At 42.1% G+C, this 19328-nt stretch overlaps 3 protein-coding genes across 7 annotated transcripts in view; 2 read left to right on the plus strand and 1 right to left on the minus strand.

Annotated features, from left to right (window-relative positions):
• Window positions 1-238: 238 nt before the first annotated feature.
• LOC308393385 (uncharacterized protein) lies at window positions 239-5884 on the plus strand. The gene is made up of 4 exons (XM_080877106.1): window positions 239-856; window positions 1026-1360; window positions 2970-3135; window positions 5089-5884. Exons 2-3 carry the CDS (start codon window positions 1098-1100, stop codon window positions 3127-3129), a joined length of 423 nt encoding a protein of 140 aa, XP_080733232.1. The 5' UTR covers window positions 239-856; window positions 1026-1097; the 3' UTR covers window positions 3130-3135; window positions 5089-5884.
• Window positions 5885-6666: 782 nt separating this feature from the next.
• Window positions 6667-15144, plus strand: pcsk9 (proprotein convertase subtilisin/kexin type 9). Of its 2 annotated transcripts, none has more exons than XM_080876861.1 (12): window positions 6667-6999; window positions 7339-7530; window positions 8459-8591; window positions 9666-9799; window positions 9900-10041; window positions 10788-10984; window positions 11085-11268; window positions 11812-11988; window positions 12070-12221; window positions 12314-12479; window positions 14420-14586; window positions 14669-15144. In XM_080876861.1, exons 1-12 carry the CDS (start codon window positions 6826-6828, stop codon window positions 14861-14863), a joined length of 2013 nt encoding a protein of 670 aa, XP_080732987.1. In that variant the 5' UTR covers window positions 6667-6825; the 3' UTR covers window positions 14864-15144. The 2 variants fall into 2 exon arrangements, with proteins under 2 accessions (XP_080732987.1, XP_080732988.1); XM_080876862.1 differs by having other exon boundaries at window positions 12073-12221.
• Window positions 15145-16617: 1473 nt separating this feature from the next.
• usp24 (ubiquitin specific peptidase 24) overlaps window positions 16618-19328 on the minus strand; it is a 34902-nt gene continuing 32191 nt past the window's right edge. For all 4 annotated transcript variants that reach the window (XM_080876855.1, XM_080876854.1, XM_080876857.1 and 1 more), the window contains one exon: window positions 16618-19248. In XM_080876855.1, the coding sequence (XP_080732981.1) occupies window positions 19186-19248 (63 nt within the window). In that variant the 3' untranslated portion in view covers window positions 16618-19185. The remainder of the gene's footprint in view (window positions 19249-19328) is intronic.

Here is a 19328-nt window from a genome sequence, read left to right on the forward strand (position 1 = left end):
TGGTCTACTTGGGCGGGTAGTTTCTGGCCCCTGGACTGCATGTTTGACACCCTTGTTTAAGACTTGTGCTTTAGGTAACAAGTTAGATCAAAGATAATGATCAGTAATGGAGCGATTACTAACGCAGTCGTGCGTCACGGAGCTGCATTTTCAGTTTTTTCCGAATCAATCATTAATAATAAGCCAGTCGTTTCCTCCACTATCAGCCTGTATTTCATTTGTAGGCTGTGATCATCCTGCTCCCCACCAGGCGCTTCTTCAGCTCGGCTTAATAGCCTACCCTATATATCTTGCTTTACGCAGAGTTTATCGCCCCGTGTATAAGAGAGGGCTATAACTGTCTCTCTCTCTCTCTCTCTCTCTGTGCAAACAGCTTTACCAAACATAGGCTAAGTGACAATGTTCAGACCCAGTGGACGCCCTGCCCTCCATTCCTCGTCACCGAAACCCTTCCTAGTGAGGAGGGAAAAAACACACTTCCTCACAGCGCACGTCCCTGCTGCTGCTGCTGCTGCTGCTGGGGCCAGATGAAAGCCACACAGTATTCTTCAAGCATGCGACATCAGCTGCTATCCAACAGATTTTCGGTATCGTAATCGTTCCCCTCCAAAAAACAAAAACGGATATGCTTCTTCCGGGAGGGAATAAAACAGAGACGCAGAGGAGCACATCATGAGAGAGGCGCCGCGGATTCTCAGGATATACGGACTGAACCGGACGGACTGCTTTCCCCACATTTTATTCACAGATCGGGAAACAGGCACACGTGTTAAAGTTGATGGCAAGGAGAAGAGTGATGGTCACACTTTCAGTCCACGCATTAGCTGAACATCTTCTCACCGCGACTTCCTATCAGGTAGAGAGGGGATCGATGTTTATCACAACGAGAACGCACGAGAGATCATTTACATGTTGCACGCAATCCGGTTTTTCCTCTTCAAGTCGCTTTCATTTTGTAATGTTGCATCTGTGTAGTTTCTCTTTTGTAGTCTTGCATCTTAGCCTTTTTGTTTCTCTCCCCTCAGACAGGTTGTGGTTGAGGTGAAGGTACAGCTGTAGCTGGAAGAAGTAAACACCTTAACGCAGAAGCTCTGGAGATGTCGGTCCACCATGGCACGCTGCTTTGTCTGGGCGTGCTGATGATGACTGCTGGGGCGGTCATGGCCCTTGGTGGAGGGGTCCAGCCGCCAGGCCTGCTCTTTGGACTTGGGCTGCTCCTGGGATTGGGGGGCATAGGTCTGCTGGTCAGTGGACTCTGCATGGCCATGAAGAATCTTCAGATTGCTGTGCCTGGACACTTTCTGCTGCACCCACGGACAGGCACACGCTTCAGCCCACAGCAGGCTCTGGCAATACAAAGGTACCTACAGAGCTGAAAGAGACAGAAGCTCACAGTCGTTTGGACACAGATGTTCTTTTGTGGTGTTGTAATATTTTTTTTTCTTTCTTTTTTAAAAAGGTACTTTAATTTAGCAATACACACAAACAAACAAACAAACAACTACGCTCTAACAATAACATAATGGCACAGTGAAGCCCGCAGATCTGCTCGGTCTGGGGGAGCTCCCCTCCACCTCTTTACAGGTCCCATGTCGTTAGGTTTTTACTACTGTCCACTCAGCACTTTACAGTCCATCCCTGATCATATTCGGAAGGGTATTTCCAGTCTCTTTTATAAACTACCTTTAAAAAAACAAAACAAAACAAAAAAAAAAGTGTGAGGGATATCCTGGAGCAGTGGTTTTCAATACAAGTTCCATTTGTGATGATAAATTAGAAATAAGGACAGCAAAGAACACAAGACATGCTTTTGTTTGTCGAGTGTAAAATATTTGATATTTCTAACGAAGATTAAAAAACATGGCAACTTGTGACAGCATCATAAGTCAACAATACTAGAAATCTACAGTTGTAGCAGCTCAGTAAGGCTGTGCTGAGTGTCAACGTCAGCATGCAAACATGCTCATCATGCTTTTAGTCAGCAGGTATGTGTAACATGTTGACCATCTTAAATAACAGTGCTGTCATTAGTTTTTGCAGGAACTTGATAAGCCAGAGTTGGGCAAATGATTCAGCTCTGCTGATAACGAGAAGCGTGTGTGTATCAATTTATGTGCTAATCTGTCCAGTCTTTGTCGAGATTTTTATCTCAGAACCACAAATGGGCCTAATGATGGCACTAAAGGGGATTCGGTGGATTGTAAAAACTTTGCTAAAAGGGAGCAACATTATCTCAGGAAAGAGAAAAACTCTCTTTTTCTGTAATCCTGTCGCTATTCAGACTTCCCTTTCTCTGTTGCTGGTGACAAATGAGCACACTTCCAAACAATACACAAACACACTATCCAAGTGTCTTTTTGTTGAACAGATCTCTTTGTGTTAGTTTTAGTGTGCAGTCTGACATGCCAAGAACTGGAAAGCAACAGATTCTCTGATTATGTGCTGATTGTAGAAGTAGGTCATGGAGAAAACAGCAAACATGTAAATGTGGAGAAATGACTCCCCTTGGCACTGTCTGCAGTAATCTATGATAGCTTGCAAATTTAAACAAGATACAGTCTGGTCTTTGTCTGTGGAAGAGAGATGGCAAGAGCAGAGTTTTCATCATCAGGGCCTTTTCTCCCCCCAGACACTGACAAAACTCAGACTGATAAGTATTTCTAAACGCAAAGTAACGCTTCATTGTGACAGCGTACTGTCTGAGGGATTAAAGAATTCGGGGTTCTACGTGCAGTAATGTTATCTACATAATGTGTTTCCCAAAAGGAAGCGAACACCTGTAGTTGAAACACATTGCTGGAAAAGCAGTGAGATAAGAAGCAGCTGTGGAGTGTGAAAGTGTGAAAGGAGATCAAATGTAACCCACTAAAAGCATTTGAAGTGAAAAGTGAAGTAAGAGTCGACCACAGAGCTTTCAATTAATTTATTTTTGATAACTTCTCATTGGCTCTCTTTCTCCATGTATTTAGGAGATTGGACAGAATACGTCGCGAGATGTCGGCGGACACTGTCAACAGGTCACCAGAGCCTGAACCCACCATGCCGTCCACCCCTCCGCCGTGGACCATGGAGCCGCCTCCATCCTACGACGCAGTGATGAAAAGCCAGGAGCGCAATGAACAGCTTTAAGCTCAGGTGGACATGCTAAATTCATGTCAATGCCTTTTGTGTCCGCGGTTCTCCACAAGGACTTTGAAAGAACAGCCGGTGCTATCAGTGAACTCGTTGCAGCGGGACGTTTAGGTGCCTTAGCACAGACACGCTGATCCCAAACATAAGACAAAAAACAGCGACAGACTGCAGCTGGTTAACAACTTAATATTTTTACAGACTGGGCCCCAGTTTGGCCTTTTTGTCTAATAACTATGTGTGTTCTGACTGATTGTGAAAGAAATTGAAATGATTACTACAACTGCTTTTACTCTTTGTACTAAGGGGGGGCTTTCTTGAGACCAACATGTTGTAGGCTCAACTTTTACAACCAAGTTCATGGATGGATTTTATTGGCCTGCATGAATTTATGTGACCTACTACTGTGGCTGCATGGCACTCTTCTCCACACGTAATAACTTTCTTTTCCCCCCCTTCTCACGGCTGCACAGCTCCTCTTTGTATCTGTAGAATATTCCAAAGCAAAGTGCCTTACCAAACAGCAGCAGAACCTTAACAGGGAAGTGTTGTTCATCACTCAGCTTTGTTTATACTGTTGTGATTTCACTATAAATGTGAGTGAATTATTAGCCACGAGGCTCCCTGCGAGTGGTGTTGCACTTATAAATGAGAGATTGTTTATTTTAAAAAGAAATTAATGCCAGAAAGGCAAAGAATGTAAATGTCTACATATTTAAAATCATTTCTAATCCAAGCAAACATAAATGTAGACTCAACTCTGTTCCCAAGCAGAGCTGTGAGACTCATTTTGCCAGCAGCTTGAGGCAAGGTGACTTACCAGGTACAAGTACACACCTGCAATTGTATACCCGACCTGGGCAGGCTGTCTGCAGGCTGTAATAAGCAGCAGAGTGGAACTCTAACTGAGTTTTCTCCACCCTCACCTTCAAGCCCTGAAACTGTACCAGACAGAATTTTTCCTTTCTGCGTGACAGGTGCCTCGCTTTGAGACAAGGCAGCAGTGCGATGGTAGAGGGGAAACCATATCGTTATGGACTGATAGTGGCCGGCCTGTGTGTCTTGGCAGTTGGCCTCTTCATCATGATGCAGGAGCGGCCACATGTTTTTGCTACTTTGTGCGTTCTGGGTGTCACTATGGTGTGCGCTGGGACTGTGTGGAGCCTCTGCCAGTGCTATCCTAAGGTATATGCTATGTGTGTGTTTAGTGGATAGAGAGACAGGAAATATGTGATTGTTGCCAAGAAGAAATAGATTTGGTAATGGAGATTGTGTGTTTATTAGGTCATTGTGGCTCATGAAATTCAGGAAAAAAGCCTAGAAAATATCATGGGTCCTGTGGCTGAAGATGAAAGGTACGCTCCCTAACACACACACATACACACACGTTCACTTTGTATCCTAATGGGCCACAGACAAGTGGGTGTTGACTGAGGCCTTAATGATTCCCTTTGGTCTGTCAGAGTAGCTCAGAATGCTAAGTGCCCATCGAGTAGTGGGTGAACATGGCGACAGCAGCGGTGTGTGTGGGCAGGCTGGTGCTATGGGTCTGCACTAAATCACTGTAGATATTAATTTTATTATTGTCCTGTTTGCTTAATGGAGAGAGGTTAGGAAAAGTGGAACAGAGGGAAAGGAAGAGCCACTAGACAAAAGGTTGGGACTGAAAGGGGCAGATTAGTTGGAAACTAGGGCTGAAAACCATTAATTCTGAAAAAAATCCTTGAGCCTCATTTATTCCAGCTGCAGTCAAAAAAAGAGGTTGTACTGTGCAACTCCTGCATGAGTGTTTGCAATTACAAGAGAGTTCTGCAGCCAGATAGAGACATGCATGCTCAGCGAAACCCTGTCTCTGATGCACCAAAAAAAAGTAAGAAAATGAGGACAAAATACTGGAACCAGACTTCTATTTCTGTACCCCCACCCACCCAACCCCCACCCCTTCTGATTTAATTTTAGACACACTGAGGTTCTGCCAGGTTTCTGTGGCCATAAGCTGAGCAGCGTCAGACTTCTCCCAGAGACCCTGAAGAGTCAGTGTCATAGCTGTCCCACTCTGCATCTGGTCTGAGGGAGGGACAACACTACCAGAGGACTCCTCCAGGGTACCACACTGCTCTCAGGATAGTGAGGAGTCCCCTCGATGAATTTTTATACTTCCTTTCTGCATCGCTCACACATCTTGCTGTTTGAATGTGCCTTTCTTTTGTTTTCTTTTTACATCTAATGGAAGCAACTGACCATGTATCAGCGGTTTTGCACCACTTGTCATTGTGAAATGCTTAATAAAGCTAATTAAGTGTTATATAGTATTTCCAGAAGATGGCACTGTTTACTGTATGAAAGTATGTCTGTGTGTCTGTTAGACAGAGTGCAGCACTGCATTTATACGGTGTACAATAATTCATTTAAGACATTTTGGCCCCTCAGTGAACTTGTGCTCTTTTATAGCTGGATAAGCTATAAGCCTGCGTGATGTGACAAATCTCCATGTGTTTCTTTTCAAAACGCTTATCTACACTGCCTGTTGAGACATTACTGCCACCAACTGTTGAAGAACAAAGTGAAACTGGTAGCAGGAATTTGTAGAGTTCTGCATGTCTCTCTTTGTGGATACGCTGTTTGCATAGCAAAACGGGCGTTATTACCAGTCTATTACCAGTAATAACAGAATAATTCCACAATGCAAGAATTTATGATGTATAGCAGAGAGGTTAGATATTTTTGTAGCTTCTCTGTTGCTGTAAAATCAAAATGTACATTTCATTATTCTACTTTGGTGTTTCTGGTGTGAAATTCCTCGGGCTCAGTCCAAACCAACCTCAGTGACACAATCAAGCGGGTAGCTTTGTCGAATTTGGGCTCCTCCAGAGCCCCAGAGGGTATTATGTAACAGTTTCCTGAGTTCAAAGAGAAAAGGGATCATGCTTTGAAAAAATGTTTTTTCAAAAAACATATAACTCGTCGTAATAATTATTACTTTTCTTATTCTTTTTAAATGAAAGTGTATGAAACTGCTAACAGTTTTGAGTGCTTAAAGTTAAAAACGCGTACAGTATGTCAGAGTAAAATAGAGACGCACGCGTTTTGCGTCGCATTCTGCAGTCCTGCGCACATATTAAATAAAAAACAAACAAACAGTAAAGATAATAAAACAACATAGATAACCTATGAAAAATAAACGTAGCCTCCCTGTGAGTGCGCAATCACGGAGAATGAGTTTACGCGTACTTAGACTTTCAATCACAGCTCATACTGTTCACTATAAGTGCGCGTGCTAAAACGACATCAACAAATCAACTTGAACTGAGAGGAAGTGTTCTCTCAGATTGACATGCAATAATTACAGGGTGGTTTGGGGGGGCATGAAACATGACTCCTCCACAGTAAGAGGTGTTTTAAACGGAGGACAATCATTCGATACAAAAGAGGTGGCGTGAGCCATGGAAACGTCACCAGTCCCCGCCTTAAGTTATAAGAATCAATTGTTGGATTCCCCCCCCCCCCCAAAAAAAAAATAAAAATCAGAATAGACTGTTGGAGGCGTTATCTTAACTGCCAGACACAGAGGGCACGCGGCTGTTGGAGACTTATCATCAGGATAAGTCAGACTGAAATAAAAAATAAAAACATCAGTGGTGTAATTTAATAGCTCTCTTTATCATTTTACTGGGGACAGTTCAAGAGGTGTGAAGAATGCGTTGCACCTCAGCCTGGATTGGCTGGGCTTTATGTTTGTGCGCATCTCTGGCCGTGCGTGCACAGGACTACACCGAGGACGACGGGATGATCCTGGACCTGGTCGGCGAGGACAGGACTGATCCTGAAACCGGAACCGACCCGGCAGCCGAGTTCATCAGGTGCAACAAGGTAATGGCATAGTGATTGCGTCAAAGGCATTAAATGCGCATCTTCAGTCATCAGCACCTGTCATTATTCCAAAAACGGGTAAAATATTTGGTCAAATATTTCAACAAACAATCTTTGCTGATGTACCTGACAAGCTGCCAGTTTGAGATACAGATTCGTTAAAATGTGCGCTCACATGCTGGGAGATAATACTTATTCATGTGTTATTGTGAAAACAGCGCAATACACACAATATAGATATATATATATATAAATCCAACTTATTGCACGCATGCTACATTTCTCCTGTGCACGTGGACATGAAGATCACATGTGCGCTGCATTATTTTTACTGTCCAGGTAGCCTGGCGCATTCCCGGACAGTACATAGTTGTATTGCGTCAGGGGACGCACGAGTCTCAACTCCAGAGGACCATCAGGAGGCTGCGAAGTAAAGCAGCCAGGAGAGGATACCTGGTGGAGATCCTGCAGACCTACTCAGGAGCACTGCGTGGCTTTCTGGTCAAACTGAGTAGTGACGTCCTTCACCTGGTAATTGCGTCACTTCACTGGATGTGTTCGGAAAAAGTGTGATTTAAACCTTTAAGGCAAAAGGGGGAACACAGGGAAATAGATGTCAAATCATAGCAGATCCATTTTCTAAAGGTTAAGACATTCCGAACGGGACATCCTAAGAGCTTATAGGTGGAAGGCAGATCTAAGAAAGCAGCTATAGTCTTGAATAACACTGTTACATTGTAACATTGTATACTGGCACAAGACGAGTTAATGGCAGAAAAGATTGGAGTAATATGGATTTTCTGACTGCAGCTTTTTGCAGAGGTCTGTGCAGTCTGTGTATATTTGACCTACTTGACCAAAATAAAGTGAGAATACTGGAGTCTGGAATGAATGATAGACAAAGTGTACTACTTTCGGTTAAATATTGGCGGCGTTTTCAGGATTATTTATTTCGATTATTTATTTATTATATATTTTATAAAATGGACCGAGAATGATGAGAGGTGTGTGTGTATTTATGTGTTTTTTATTTTAAAATCTGTAAAATTATAAGTAAGTATAGATTTAAAGTAAAAGAACTCCTCACCCGCCTTTAGAATGTTAACAAAGAGGTTTTGTGGAGCATTTGAAATCATTCAGCTGTTGGAGTTGAACAAAAATAATCAGAAACTTTGCTGAAAAACACACAGAAAACGTGAATTAGTTGAACTCTGTATAGTATGAGTGCTGGTGGTAATTTTAGACAGAGTTTCTTGACAGTTGAGAGGTTGTAGACCCACCTTTGGTATCTGCGCATTCTTGAATTATGTCAAAAAATAAAAATACACAAATAAAACGTGAAACAGTGAAACAGACTTCAAAGAAGAATGGTCAGCTTTACCCCCACCTGATTTAACAATCAACTTCCTGTTAATCATTCCTTACCACCCACAGTTAAGTTTGATTGTGTTCCTGTCAGGTGGCGAAGCTCCCTCACGTGCACTACATAGAGGAGGACTCATCCATCTTTGCTCAGAGCGCCCCCTGGAACCTGCAGAGGTTACTGCACCCTTACGGTGGTTTCTCCGAAAATGGAACATACAGACCTCCAAGTGAGTTTGTCTCTGTCCATGACTTATCTGTATTTTTCGTCAAAATATAGGAAACCACGTGCGCTCTTAAGCAATGTAACTACCGAGGCAAACAAAACATTTTGCATTAAGAGTTTCAGGAGTCATTGGGGCGGTTGGAGTAATATACAACTACCCCAATGTTTCTATTGTAAACAGCTCAAGAACAGCAGAAAACACGACTTTTCTTATTTCATTTTCCACATTTATGACAACAGGAACATTTATTCTACAGCAGCATATTCAGCAGTATCATCTCTCTTATTATATCAAGCTGTAAACAACAAGGAATTCCTGTCTTTGTGCAATAAGCCTGATATTGAAAGGTGCCTCTCAGTTTAATTTCTATGAAGTCACCCGACGGTCACCATCACCATGGCAACCTTTAATTGCAGCCGCTTCAGAAGAACTAATTACATGCTAATATCTGTGTTGTGTTAGTTCAATTCAAGCTAAGCTTAAATACAGTTAAGTCCATAACTTGCTGGGCCAAGACACCATTTTTGTAGTTTTGCCTTTGTGCACCGCCACAGTGGACTAGCATTCAAATTAGCATTATCTGTTAGGGAAGTAAATCCATTTTTTTATATACAGATACATTTTCAGAGGCTCAATAATAATTGGAAAATGGACTGACAGTTTCATGGCCAGGTGAGGCCTGTTCCTTGGTATTTCACATGAAGTAGTATATAATATCTGTGGTTGAACCAGGGTGTTGAACTTGCATTTGGTAACTATCTACTAGAAGTCTCAATGCCAATGCAAGAAACATTAATTTGTATAAATTTACTAGCCCTTAGACTGTGATGGACAGGAGCTCAAAGAACCAGGTCTTTCTTTCTCATCTTCCCAAACATTTGTCACTGGAACTAAATGCTTATGGGGCTTTAAAAATGATCTTTTTTCCATTTAAATGACATCTGAGCCATTTGTGCAGTTTAGCTGTCAGATATCCATCAAGCAGTGCAGCTTTCCAACAGCAACCACACTGAGATTTCTCCCCTCAGAAATTGCATTTTCTAATTACATGTCAAATTCACCATCTGTCCTCTGCAGATGATGGAGGGAGGACGCAGGTGTATCTGATGGATGGCAGTGTGCAGAGTTCTCACAGAGAGGTTGAAGGACGGGTACTCATCACAGACTTCAATAACGCCCCTGAAGAGGATGGAGTCAGAGTTCACAGACAGGTTAAACACATGCACGCACAAATGAAACATTTCAATTCAACAGCACTTATGTATTTGCAATTGCAGCTCAATAACATTCTAAATCCTCGTTCCACTACAGGCCAGTCAGTGTGACAGTCATGGTACACACGTGGCAGGTATTGTGAGTGGATCAGATTCAGGTGTTGCTCGAGGGGCTGCTGTTAACCTAGTGCGTGTGCTCAACTGTCAGGGTAAAGGGACCGTCTCAGGAGCTCTGGCAGGTAAGACAGAAACTGTTGAACTGTACTTTGTACTAAAGACTACCAGAGCCAAGCAAAAACTCTTGAGTTTCTTTCTCTTGGGTCATGGTGACACAGCTTGTGGATGGCATGAAAAATATTTCAGTTTTATCAAAACATTGTCTTCCAAAGGACATCTTCTGACTATGACTCTGGCCCTTTCCCTCTAGATATACATGGGGAGTGTCATAACTGAGTTATTGCAAGAACATGAGTGGGTCATATGTTTAATATTTTGGCTGTTGACTGGTTCTTTGTGGGCACAGGTAGTGCAACCATCATCTACAGTGTACAGAATTCTAATCTACATTATGAGCGTCATGTTTCACTCTTACAGCAACTTTGATTTAAAGCTGCAGGTAGAAAAAAACGCCCATATTTGTAGAAAAAAATAAAATTAAAAAAAGACCCCAACTGCAGCAGTTCTTCAGTCTCTGTTCACCAGACAGAAGAACCAGACTTTTCTCTTCTTCTTCTAAAACCTGAGAAGTTCAGGTCAGACTGCTTGTGTTAAAATATAAATAATTATGGGTAGTATGAATCCCTAGGAGACCAATGATCCCTAACCATGCAGCTATAAACTCTTAGTCTGGTTTTAAAGACTTTTAGAACACACTTTCATTTCATTAACTGTACTGAAAGAGAAAAGGAAGATGACCACAGTGTAAAACTTCCAATTTTTCTTGAGTGTATGAGGTTTTAGATTGTCCCTTTCCCCTTTCTGTCAGGAATGGAATACATTCGAGCCACTTTACTGGCCCGCCCAGTGGATGCAGTAGTCGTGTTGCTTCCTTTTGCCGGTGGCCTCAGCCGTTCATTAAACACAGCCTGTCGAGACATGGTGGCTAACAGCGCTGTGGTCATCGCCGCAGCAGGCAACTACAGAGATGATGCCTGTCTCTACTCACCTGCTTCAGAGCCTGAGGTAATTTAACACTGAAAATGCAATCACATTCTGGCCCACCTACACGCGACCCTCACCTTTACCTCCTTTCATGTGTGTGTGTGTGTGTGTGTGTGTATAGGTCATCACAGTGGGGGCAGTTAACTCAATGGACCAGCTCATGTCACAGGGAGCAGGTGGTACCAACTTCGGCCGCTGCGTTGATTTGTTTGCACCCGGCGACGACATCATTAGTGCCAGTAGTGACTGCAGCACTTGCTTCACCTCCCGCAGTGGAACCTCACAGGCTGCTGCACACGCTGCAGGTACGCAAACACACACACGCGCACGCAAAAGCAATCTGTGTATGCTGTTGGTATATCAATCATTCTTTTATTACAGACTCAATGATCCTTACAAAAAAAATCACATAAACACTAGAAAAAATATAATTGCATATTATAGATCATTGCAGGGAAAGCAGCTGTAGCAGTGTCTCCACACCTGGGATTGGTTGCATGTTGTAATACATCTTATATTTGATAATCCCGCAATGATTTTCAGAGGCATTAAGCCTGCAGATAAATTTATGCATGAGATTTCTGAAAACAACTTTAAAAGTACTGACTTGTGCATCCACAAATATTTCACTTGCGCTGACAAATCAAGGTTTTCTCTCTAATGATCACTCAGAAGACTTTCACTAGTTAGCATACAAGTATGCAGTGTACAGATGTGTACAGCTTGCTTTAAATAGAGATATCTTCACTAAGGTTGCATAAGAAAGGTTGTGCATACATTTTTGCACATCAGTATCGTTACCATTTGTCACAGCACAATTACTTCATAATTTGTTTTTATCTGTGTAGGTGTCGTAGCAGTGATCCTGTCGTCCAGTCAGATTGCATCACCAGTGCACGTCCTCCATATGATGTTGCATTACTCCATCAGCAACACTATCGACTTCCTATCTCTGTCCGAAAGCCATCGGCTCACTACGCCAAACCTGGTAGCAGCCATGCCTCCGGTTATTAAAACGTCACCAAGTTAGTGACTCACATTCCTTTATCACACACAGACTTATAGTATCTATATGTGGTTCACATATGCGTTCCTATTTCTACAAGCAGATGGGGAGCTACTGTGTCGGTCAGTGTGGTCAGAGAGGTCAGGAGTCGCGAGCACCGACAGGGTCATCAGCCGCTGTCGTCAAGGGGAGGAAATGATGGGCTGCAGCAGTTATGCTCCTGAAGGCGTCCGTGTGGGGGAAACCATCACTGTTAGTTCAGTTACATCAGCCATAATATCAACAATAACTTCACTCTAAAGTCTATAAGTCTACGGACAAACCCTCACCCCCTGTGTTTACAGATGAACAGCGGACACATGGAGTGTAATGCCCATAATGGTCCAGCAGGTAAAGGTGTGTATGCTGTGGCCCGCTGTTGTGTGATAAGCGGTCTGCAGTGCCAGGTCCATGCTAGTCCTGAGCAAGGACAAGCTGCTCAGTGCGTCGGCCCCCAGCACCACCTGACCGGTGAGTCACGTGTACAAGCTGCAGGAGTTTGAATGAGGCAGTCAGTCTGACATTTTAGGAGAAGCTCTTACTTGTTTTCTTGCTAAGAGTTAGAAGAGAAAATAAATGACACCATCATGTGTGTCTATAAACCAGAAGTTCAACTATCAGCTCATAATTTTGCAAAAATATTACCGTAAAAAAATCAAAGGGGTAATATATTAAATATTTACACTCACAGGACACTTTATTAGGTACACCTTGCTAGTACTGGGTTGATCTCTTTTTTTTTTTTAACCTTGCTTTAGTTCTTTATGGCATAGACATAGATAGAATAAGGTGCTGGAAACATTCCTCAGAGATTTTGGACCATATTAACATGACAGCATCGCACTGTTGCTGCAGGTTTGCCGGCTGCACATGTATGATGCAAATCTCCTGATCCACCATATCCCACATGTGCTGGATGGTCATTTGAGTACATTGAAGTCATTGTCTAAGAAACCATTCTGAGATGATGTGAGCTTTGTGACATGGTGCGTTATCCATAAAGGGATAGACTTGGTCAGCAATAGTGCTAAGGTAGGCTTTTTCTGACCACTCTGCATATATCCAAGAGATTGTTATGTGTATTTCAGCAGTTTGTCAAGTACTCAGACCAGCCACTCTAGCACAAACGGCATTCAAAATCCCTTAAATCACCTTCCTTCCCCATTCGGATGCCCTGATGCTCAGTTTGAGTTATTTGCCAATCAAAGCTAACTTTATTTATAAGGCACTTTAAAAACAGTGAGCACTGACCAAGTGCTGAACATAAACTAAAAAGAATAAAAATATAAATAGTAAAAAAACAAAAAAAACAAATGAAATGACAGTAACAATAAAGAACACCAACATCAGAAAGACAATAAAATTAACATTCTATTCTGGGTCTATGTGATTAGCTGATTTGCATTAATTAGCAGTTGATGAGGTGTAGTTAAAGACTATTAATTTGGACTTAATCTTCCATTTAACAAGTCCTATCTATTTTTCATGAACACGTGTACAGATTACATAAAAATATAGCTGGTGCAGAGCTGTTGTTTTTTTTAAATTTTATTTTATTTTGAATATTTGTATTAATTTAATTTCAACTAGTTTTCAGTGTGTTAGGAGTCTTAGTTTGAAGTTAAGCAGGTTGTCTCAACTACGATGTGATTAGTGATATGATCATGACCATTTGTACCTAATATAGTGGACAGACAGTGAATAGGGCTCTTCAGATTTTATTTTATCCATACCAACAATAAAAAAAAAAATTATAAAATAAATACTAATACAAATCTAATACTGTTAGATCAAGGAAACAATGTTCCAGAAAGCATCTGGGAAAATGTGGAGGAAAAAATTATTTATTTAATATCTTTTTGTTTTAAATTAGTAATCAGAGATCATGGTTTAATAGCTGGCAGAATGAATACAGCTCTTTGAACACTGTTGATATTGCTTATGATAAGTTTAGCCAAGAGACTCCTCCCTCCAGCTTCACACTAAGAGATATAGGAAGTGGGATGAAATGTCAGCCCCCTTTAAAAACAAAAACAAAGTCTATTAATTTAAATTTAGTTGCTGTCGATGTACTGAAGCGATGCACCTCAGGTATATAATCTGTATTTTTTAGTCAAAGTCAGGCTGCTGCATTTAGAATATCTTAGCCAGGTATGCTTGTTCCCATGGTAATCACCCTGAAAGGAAAATGTAACCCTAGCCAGCACAATTGCCAGCTACTCCACGAGTGTGTGATAGAAAAAGCAGCTTTTCAAATGTCATTAGAGCACTTAAATTACTTTACATTACATTTCTCATTGGTTGCCTCCATAGTGGTCTCTCTGAGGAGGATCGGTTAATGCTTGGCAACAGTGCCTCTAAAGTTCTTTGCTCCTTCGTTGTGTTTAAAGATTCAGCTGATTCTTCTCTAGGGTGTACATCGATGTCCACAGCTGAGATCTCATCTGATTCGCATCCACGTCACAGCCAGGGGAAGCGCTGCACGGTGAAAGAGGGGGTCACATCACACGCGATATGCTGCCATGCTCCATCTCTCGAGTGCAACCTGTTGGAAAACATATCAGCTGACAAAGATCAGGTGAAATAAAATAAAAAATCACAGTAAAAACATTGAGAATCAGCTACTGGAAGTTACCTCAGAAGTTATTGTCTTCCTTCAGGTTGAGGTTTCCTGTCCTTCCAGCTGGACTCTGACAGACTGCAGTTTCGTCTCTCGAGGCTCTGCTATCTTGGGGCCAGTTGCCAAGGGAAACAGTTGCCATGTCTATGGTGTCACGGGAGTGGATGGAGCAGCGGGTGCTGCCGTCTGCTGTCGTGTCGCACCACCAGAGCAGCAAGCTGCAACACCTCACTGATCCGGTTTCACCTCACTTTGGTTTCTAACATCGTTGAAACAGCTTTGACGTTGCCATTTTTTGTCTTTGGTCAGTTTTAAACCCCCTTACACTTTTCTGAGAAACCTCAACATCCTTAATATTCACTTAAAGCACTTCTGTAAAGCTGTTTGTGTGTGTTTTAGTTTTAGGATTACGCCAGATTATGCTCCAGTGCACATATTATATGTGACTTGACAACCTGTAAGCTATTTTTGTATCTTTTTACAAAACAGTTATAATAAAAAGAGCTTTCACAAACATACGGTTTGGATAATAGTGTAGTATTTACCGGGTATACCATCCGCATGCTGTTTAGAAGTTAATAAACTGAACAAATGAAATCAAAATGTTAAGCTCTGGTGTCAGCCATGTGTGTTTTAGAGTGGAAAAACATGATGATGTGCACCACAGGTTGTCACAGTTAGCATGTGTTATGTATGCACTGATTTCCTGACATTCCTCAGTCTTGTGCAGCACAGCTGCAGGTAATCAGCCTGCTTGATTAACACGTCAGGTACCTTTTGCTCATTTTGTGAAACAGTAGGTGGAAACAAAATGAGGTAAATGGCTAACAGTAGGGACACCAGTTAAACAAATTTCATGTCTACCCAGAGTGTTATTGTGACAGTGGCTTTTATGGCTCCACAGTTAGAGACTTAGTTCTGATACACAGGTGGGTGACGTCAGTGTGAACAAGAGCAAAAGGAAGCATATAAACCACTGTCAGCTAGCTTGCGCCAATCAGCTAGCTGTCTGATTGGCACAAGACAGCATTCTATCCGACTGAACCTATATGACCAAAGACTGATAAAAAATAAAAACAAAGTTTACCCAGAATACAGTAAATGAAGCTAGTGCTGAATTCATGTGTGTAATTCTGTTAGCAGGATGCAGAGTAGGTACAAATTAAAGATTTAAGCTATTCTGATTTAGAATCAGCATTCTTAAAGATTCAGTTGGTGTTTGTTTCTTATGTCATTTTTTGTAACCATTTAACTAGTGACCTGATCCATCAGCTGTAATGGTCAAACTTAGAAGCCTGAGCCTTCTATGAGTTCTACAACATAAAAGAAACTGCTCTTGTTTTGTATTATTTGGTCTGCTGTAACCTGTAAATGGTTCCCAAATGGTGTGCCTCAAGGCAAGTTCAGGCCTGCTAAAAAATGAGCTGTTTATTGCAATTTACACAAATGGGCACCAAAAGTTTCAAAACCCATGCTGTAAACAAATTAAATTATCTGTTGTGCACTGTCTCTGATGCATAAATTGATATCAGTATCAACATTGGGGCCACAGGTAATGTTTTTAAGGTGCTGTAGACTGTATATAAAAGATGGATGTAGGTTCCAGGACTAAAAAAGTATGTGTGGATTTGTGTGCATCTAGTTGCAAAGAGAAGTCCAGTTTAATAGAATGAGAAAGTGGTCCTTAGCTTGTTTGCCTAGTAAAAGCTTTCCTGATGAATTTAAGACCTTAGCGTGTAGATTCAAGCCTTGCTGAAGACAAGCTGGTGTTCATTTAGTGAATTATAGTTCCTATTCGTGTCTACAAAGATAATACATTGAAATGTGGCCTCCAAGTTTGTCATTATCTTGTTTTAAAAGAGCTAAGATGGTGAAAATGCTCAGTTTGAAGCTTCACAAAACAACTGGCGATGTCACAGAGGTTACGCCTTTTATATACAGTCTACGGTTGTATCATGGGACAGTATATAGAAATGCATAAAGACAATATTTGCAAAAGGTTGTGCATTCCAGTTTATTTTATATCAAATTTCCCCTTAATCAAACTCTGATGTACAAATTAAAACTGAGTCTTAACATGCATTACAGAGTCTTGCGATGTCAGAAGTGAAGTTTCAAAATTGAATGACAGTAAAAACCCGTATAGATGCCAATCCCTAACCTCGCACCTACCCATCCCTCCCTGCATCCCAGGATTAAAACAAGATTGTTTTGAAGTTGTTGTTTTTTTCTTTTTTTCTATTTTTAAGTATTTGTGGTGATGTAGCAGAGGGCCAAACCAACAAAACTCTTGGCTGAATGCAACTCATGTTGCCATGGTCATGTAATCACTTGGCACAGACTGCATGCAGCTCCTTCAGATCGCCCATAACCAGCCACTGTGAAGGGGCGTGTGTTTGTGACATTAATGATACCAAATTACACAGCAAACAACATGGGGAGGGGGTGGGGGCTGATTTTGTTTTTTTTCCATCACGCAGAAAAGACAAACCTCACCATCACTTACTGCCACACATGCAAACGTGCTGGAGAGCACGATGTGACATTCACATCTAATGAGAGGAAATGGGGTGGAGGAGCATGGAAGGGCTAAAGCAGTGTCTTTCCTCTTCTCGGATGCAGAGGAGCCAGCGGATTGATCGCACGTTGATTCAAACAGAAAATCATTTTGCATGGTAGCTTCCTAGGTCCTTACATTGTAAACATTGACCTGTTAAAGCTGAGAGCTAATCTGCTAAGCAAGTTTAGGCTCATGTCTTAAAACATGTTAGTGAAAGCGTGACTTCATTAAAACTACCTAGCATGAATTATCTACAAAGTGTCTCTGTCTGAGTGCAGAGTGAAGAGAAGCAGCATTTTACCATCATCAGAACCCTGTCGTGTTGCCTAAACCCTGTGTTACTGGGTAAAACTTCCACGCCCACCTCCCCATTCACACACAGAGTCAACAGTTACATTCCTACAGTCCTTTGTCACAACACACAGAGGAAATTCCCTGTAGTAGTTTCAAGAATAATGCAAAGGAAGAAGCCCTGTTGCCCTTCTACATGACCACAGGAGACACTTGGTTTAGCGTCACGGGTGGAGCAGATGAGGACGTACCTCATCGGAGATGTGACGAGACAGTGTCCGAGGGGAGACGGGAGGGAGATCGGGAGGTTAAGGCACTTCAAGTCTCCCGATGATGGGGGCAGGGATGATGGTAACATGGGTGTTGCTCTCCAGTAAAAACTAGAGCTACATTTGGGTTTAGCTCCTCTGTGTGTGTTTCCAAAGGTTGACAAAAGCAAAAGGCAAAGCAAAATGTGAACTCCATCGGAAAAAAAAGAAACCTGATAAAGCAGAGGTAACAGTGAGGTGAAGAGGACCTGTTCTCTGTCTTTGTGAGCGAAGTGAATGAGTGACACACGCCTGCATGTTTTTCAGAAGTTCTAGTTTTTGTATGCATGTGTGTGTGTAACCTTGGCACCTAAAAATAAAAACCTGCTCCTGAGCTCCCCTTCAGGAAGCACTGATGGCCCACCACAACTGATCTGCGCTCTTCCAGATCAGCTTTTTCCTGCATAAGGCTCGAGTCCCTAATCCTCTGCAGTAATTCAATTCATCCAGATTCAAAGAAAAGTGGCATTGAAAATAAAACAAAGCGACAAAAAGAATAAAATCCAGAACACGAGGCCGCTTGTCAGCAAGGAGGAGGAGTGGAGGGAGAGTACTGACCATGGCACTGCTTGTTTCAGATATTCTGAGGGTCTGGAACCGTCATACAACAGGACCAGCCCCCTACTGCATCCCGATGGCTACACTGTGGTGGCCGAGGGTCAAAGGTCAAGTCACAGGCAGACTGGCTTGCCATCAGGGCTCTCATGTGTTGCATAAGTGGCACTGCAAATATAAGTTGTTAAAAGCAAAAGAAGACGAGGCTCTAGAGGAACTGACCAGTGCTGCTGTACATCACAACAGAATGGGTTGGACTATAAAGTGCATACTTAAACCCACCCTCCCTCCCGAGTGCTCATATGTGGAGGTGTTCCTGTCTGTAAGTTCCTCTAGAGCAGCTAAATGTGACCTCCCGCAATTTGCATGGCTGTGAGAGAAGAGCACAGGACACTTTAAAATATTATCTTACACTGGAAATAACATCTATGGAACAAAATCTTTACAATATGAATATGTAGATAAATTGGCAAACATGAGCAGAAAATTGTTAAAACACAACCCAAACCCATCCTCCACCTTGCTGTCATTCTGAGTGAATGAATGAATAAAAGGATAAACTGAAGTCATCCATGATTGTGGAAGGTTATTTGCACTTCCCACCCTAATCAACTCTGCTGCCCTTTATGATAATGCATCTCCATCATCGCCTTGGCTCATGTGAAAGGAAGTAATTCATGATTTATTCATAGCTCCTTCGTTGCCTTAGCGACCGAGACAAATGTTCTGATTGGCTTGCTGTGGAGTCCTAAATGTCCTGACCAATCAGAGGCAAAGTGCAGCCTTTTCGAATGGCTTCCCGGAGCTGCCTCTCCTTTGGAGGGATCCCACTGGTAGGACGACCTAGGGGTCCACGTCTTCTAGATCGCTCTTAGAATCACCGAGCATCATGGGAGACTCTGACCCCTGTGGTAGAATAGAGGGAAGTTGGATTAAAAAAAAAAGTTGAATTATCCATCTGTTAGGCAGAGCCAGGAGGATTATAA

Source organism: Rhamphochromis sp. 'chilingali', assembly GCF_963969265.1.
Source record: "Rhamphochromis sp. 'chilingali' genome assembly, chromosome: 3".
Lineage (NCBI taxonomy): Eukaryota > Metazoa > Chordata > Actinopteri > Cichliformes > Cichlidae > Rhamphochromis > Rhamphochromis sp. 'chilingali'.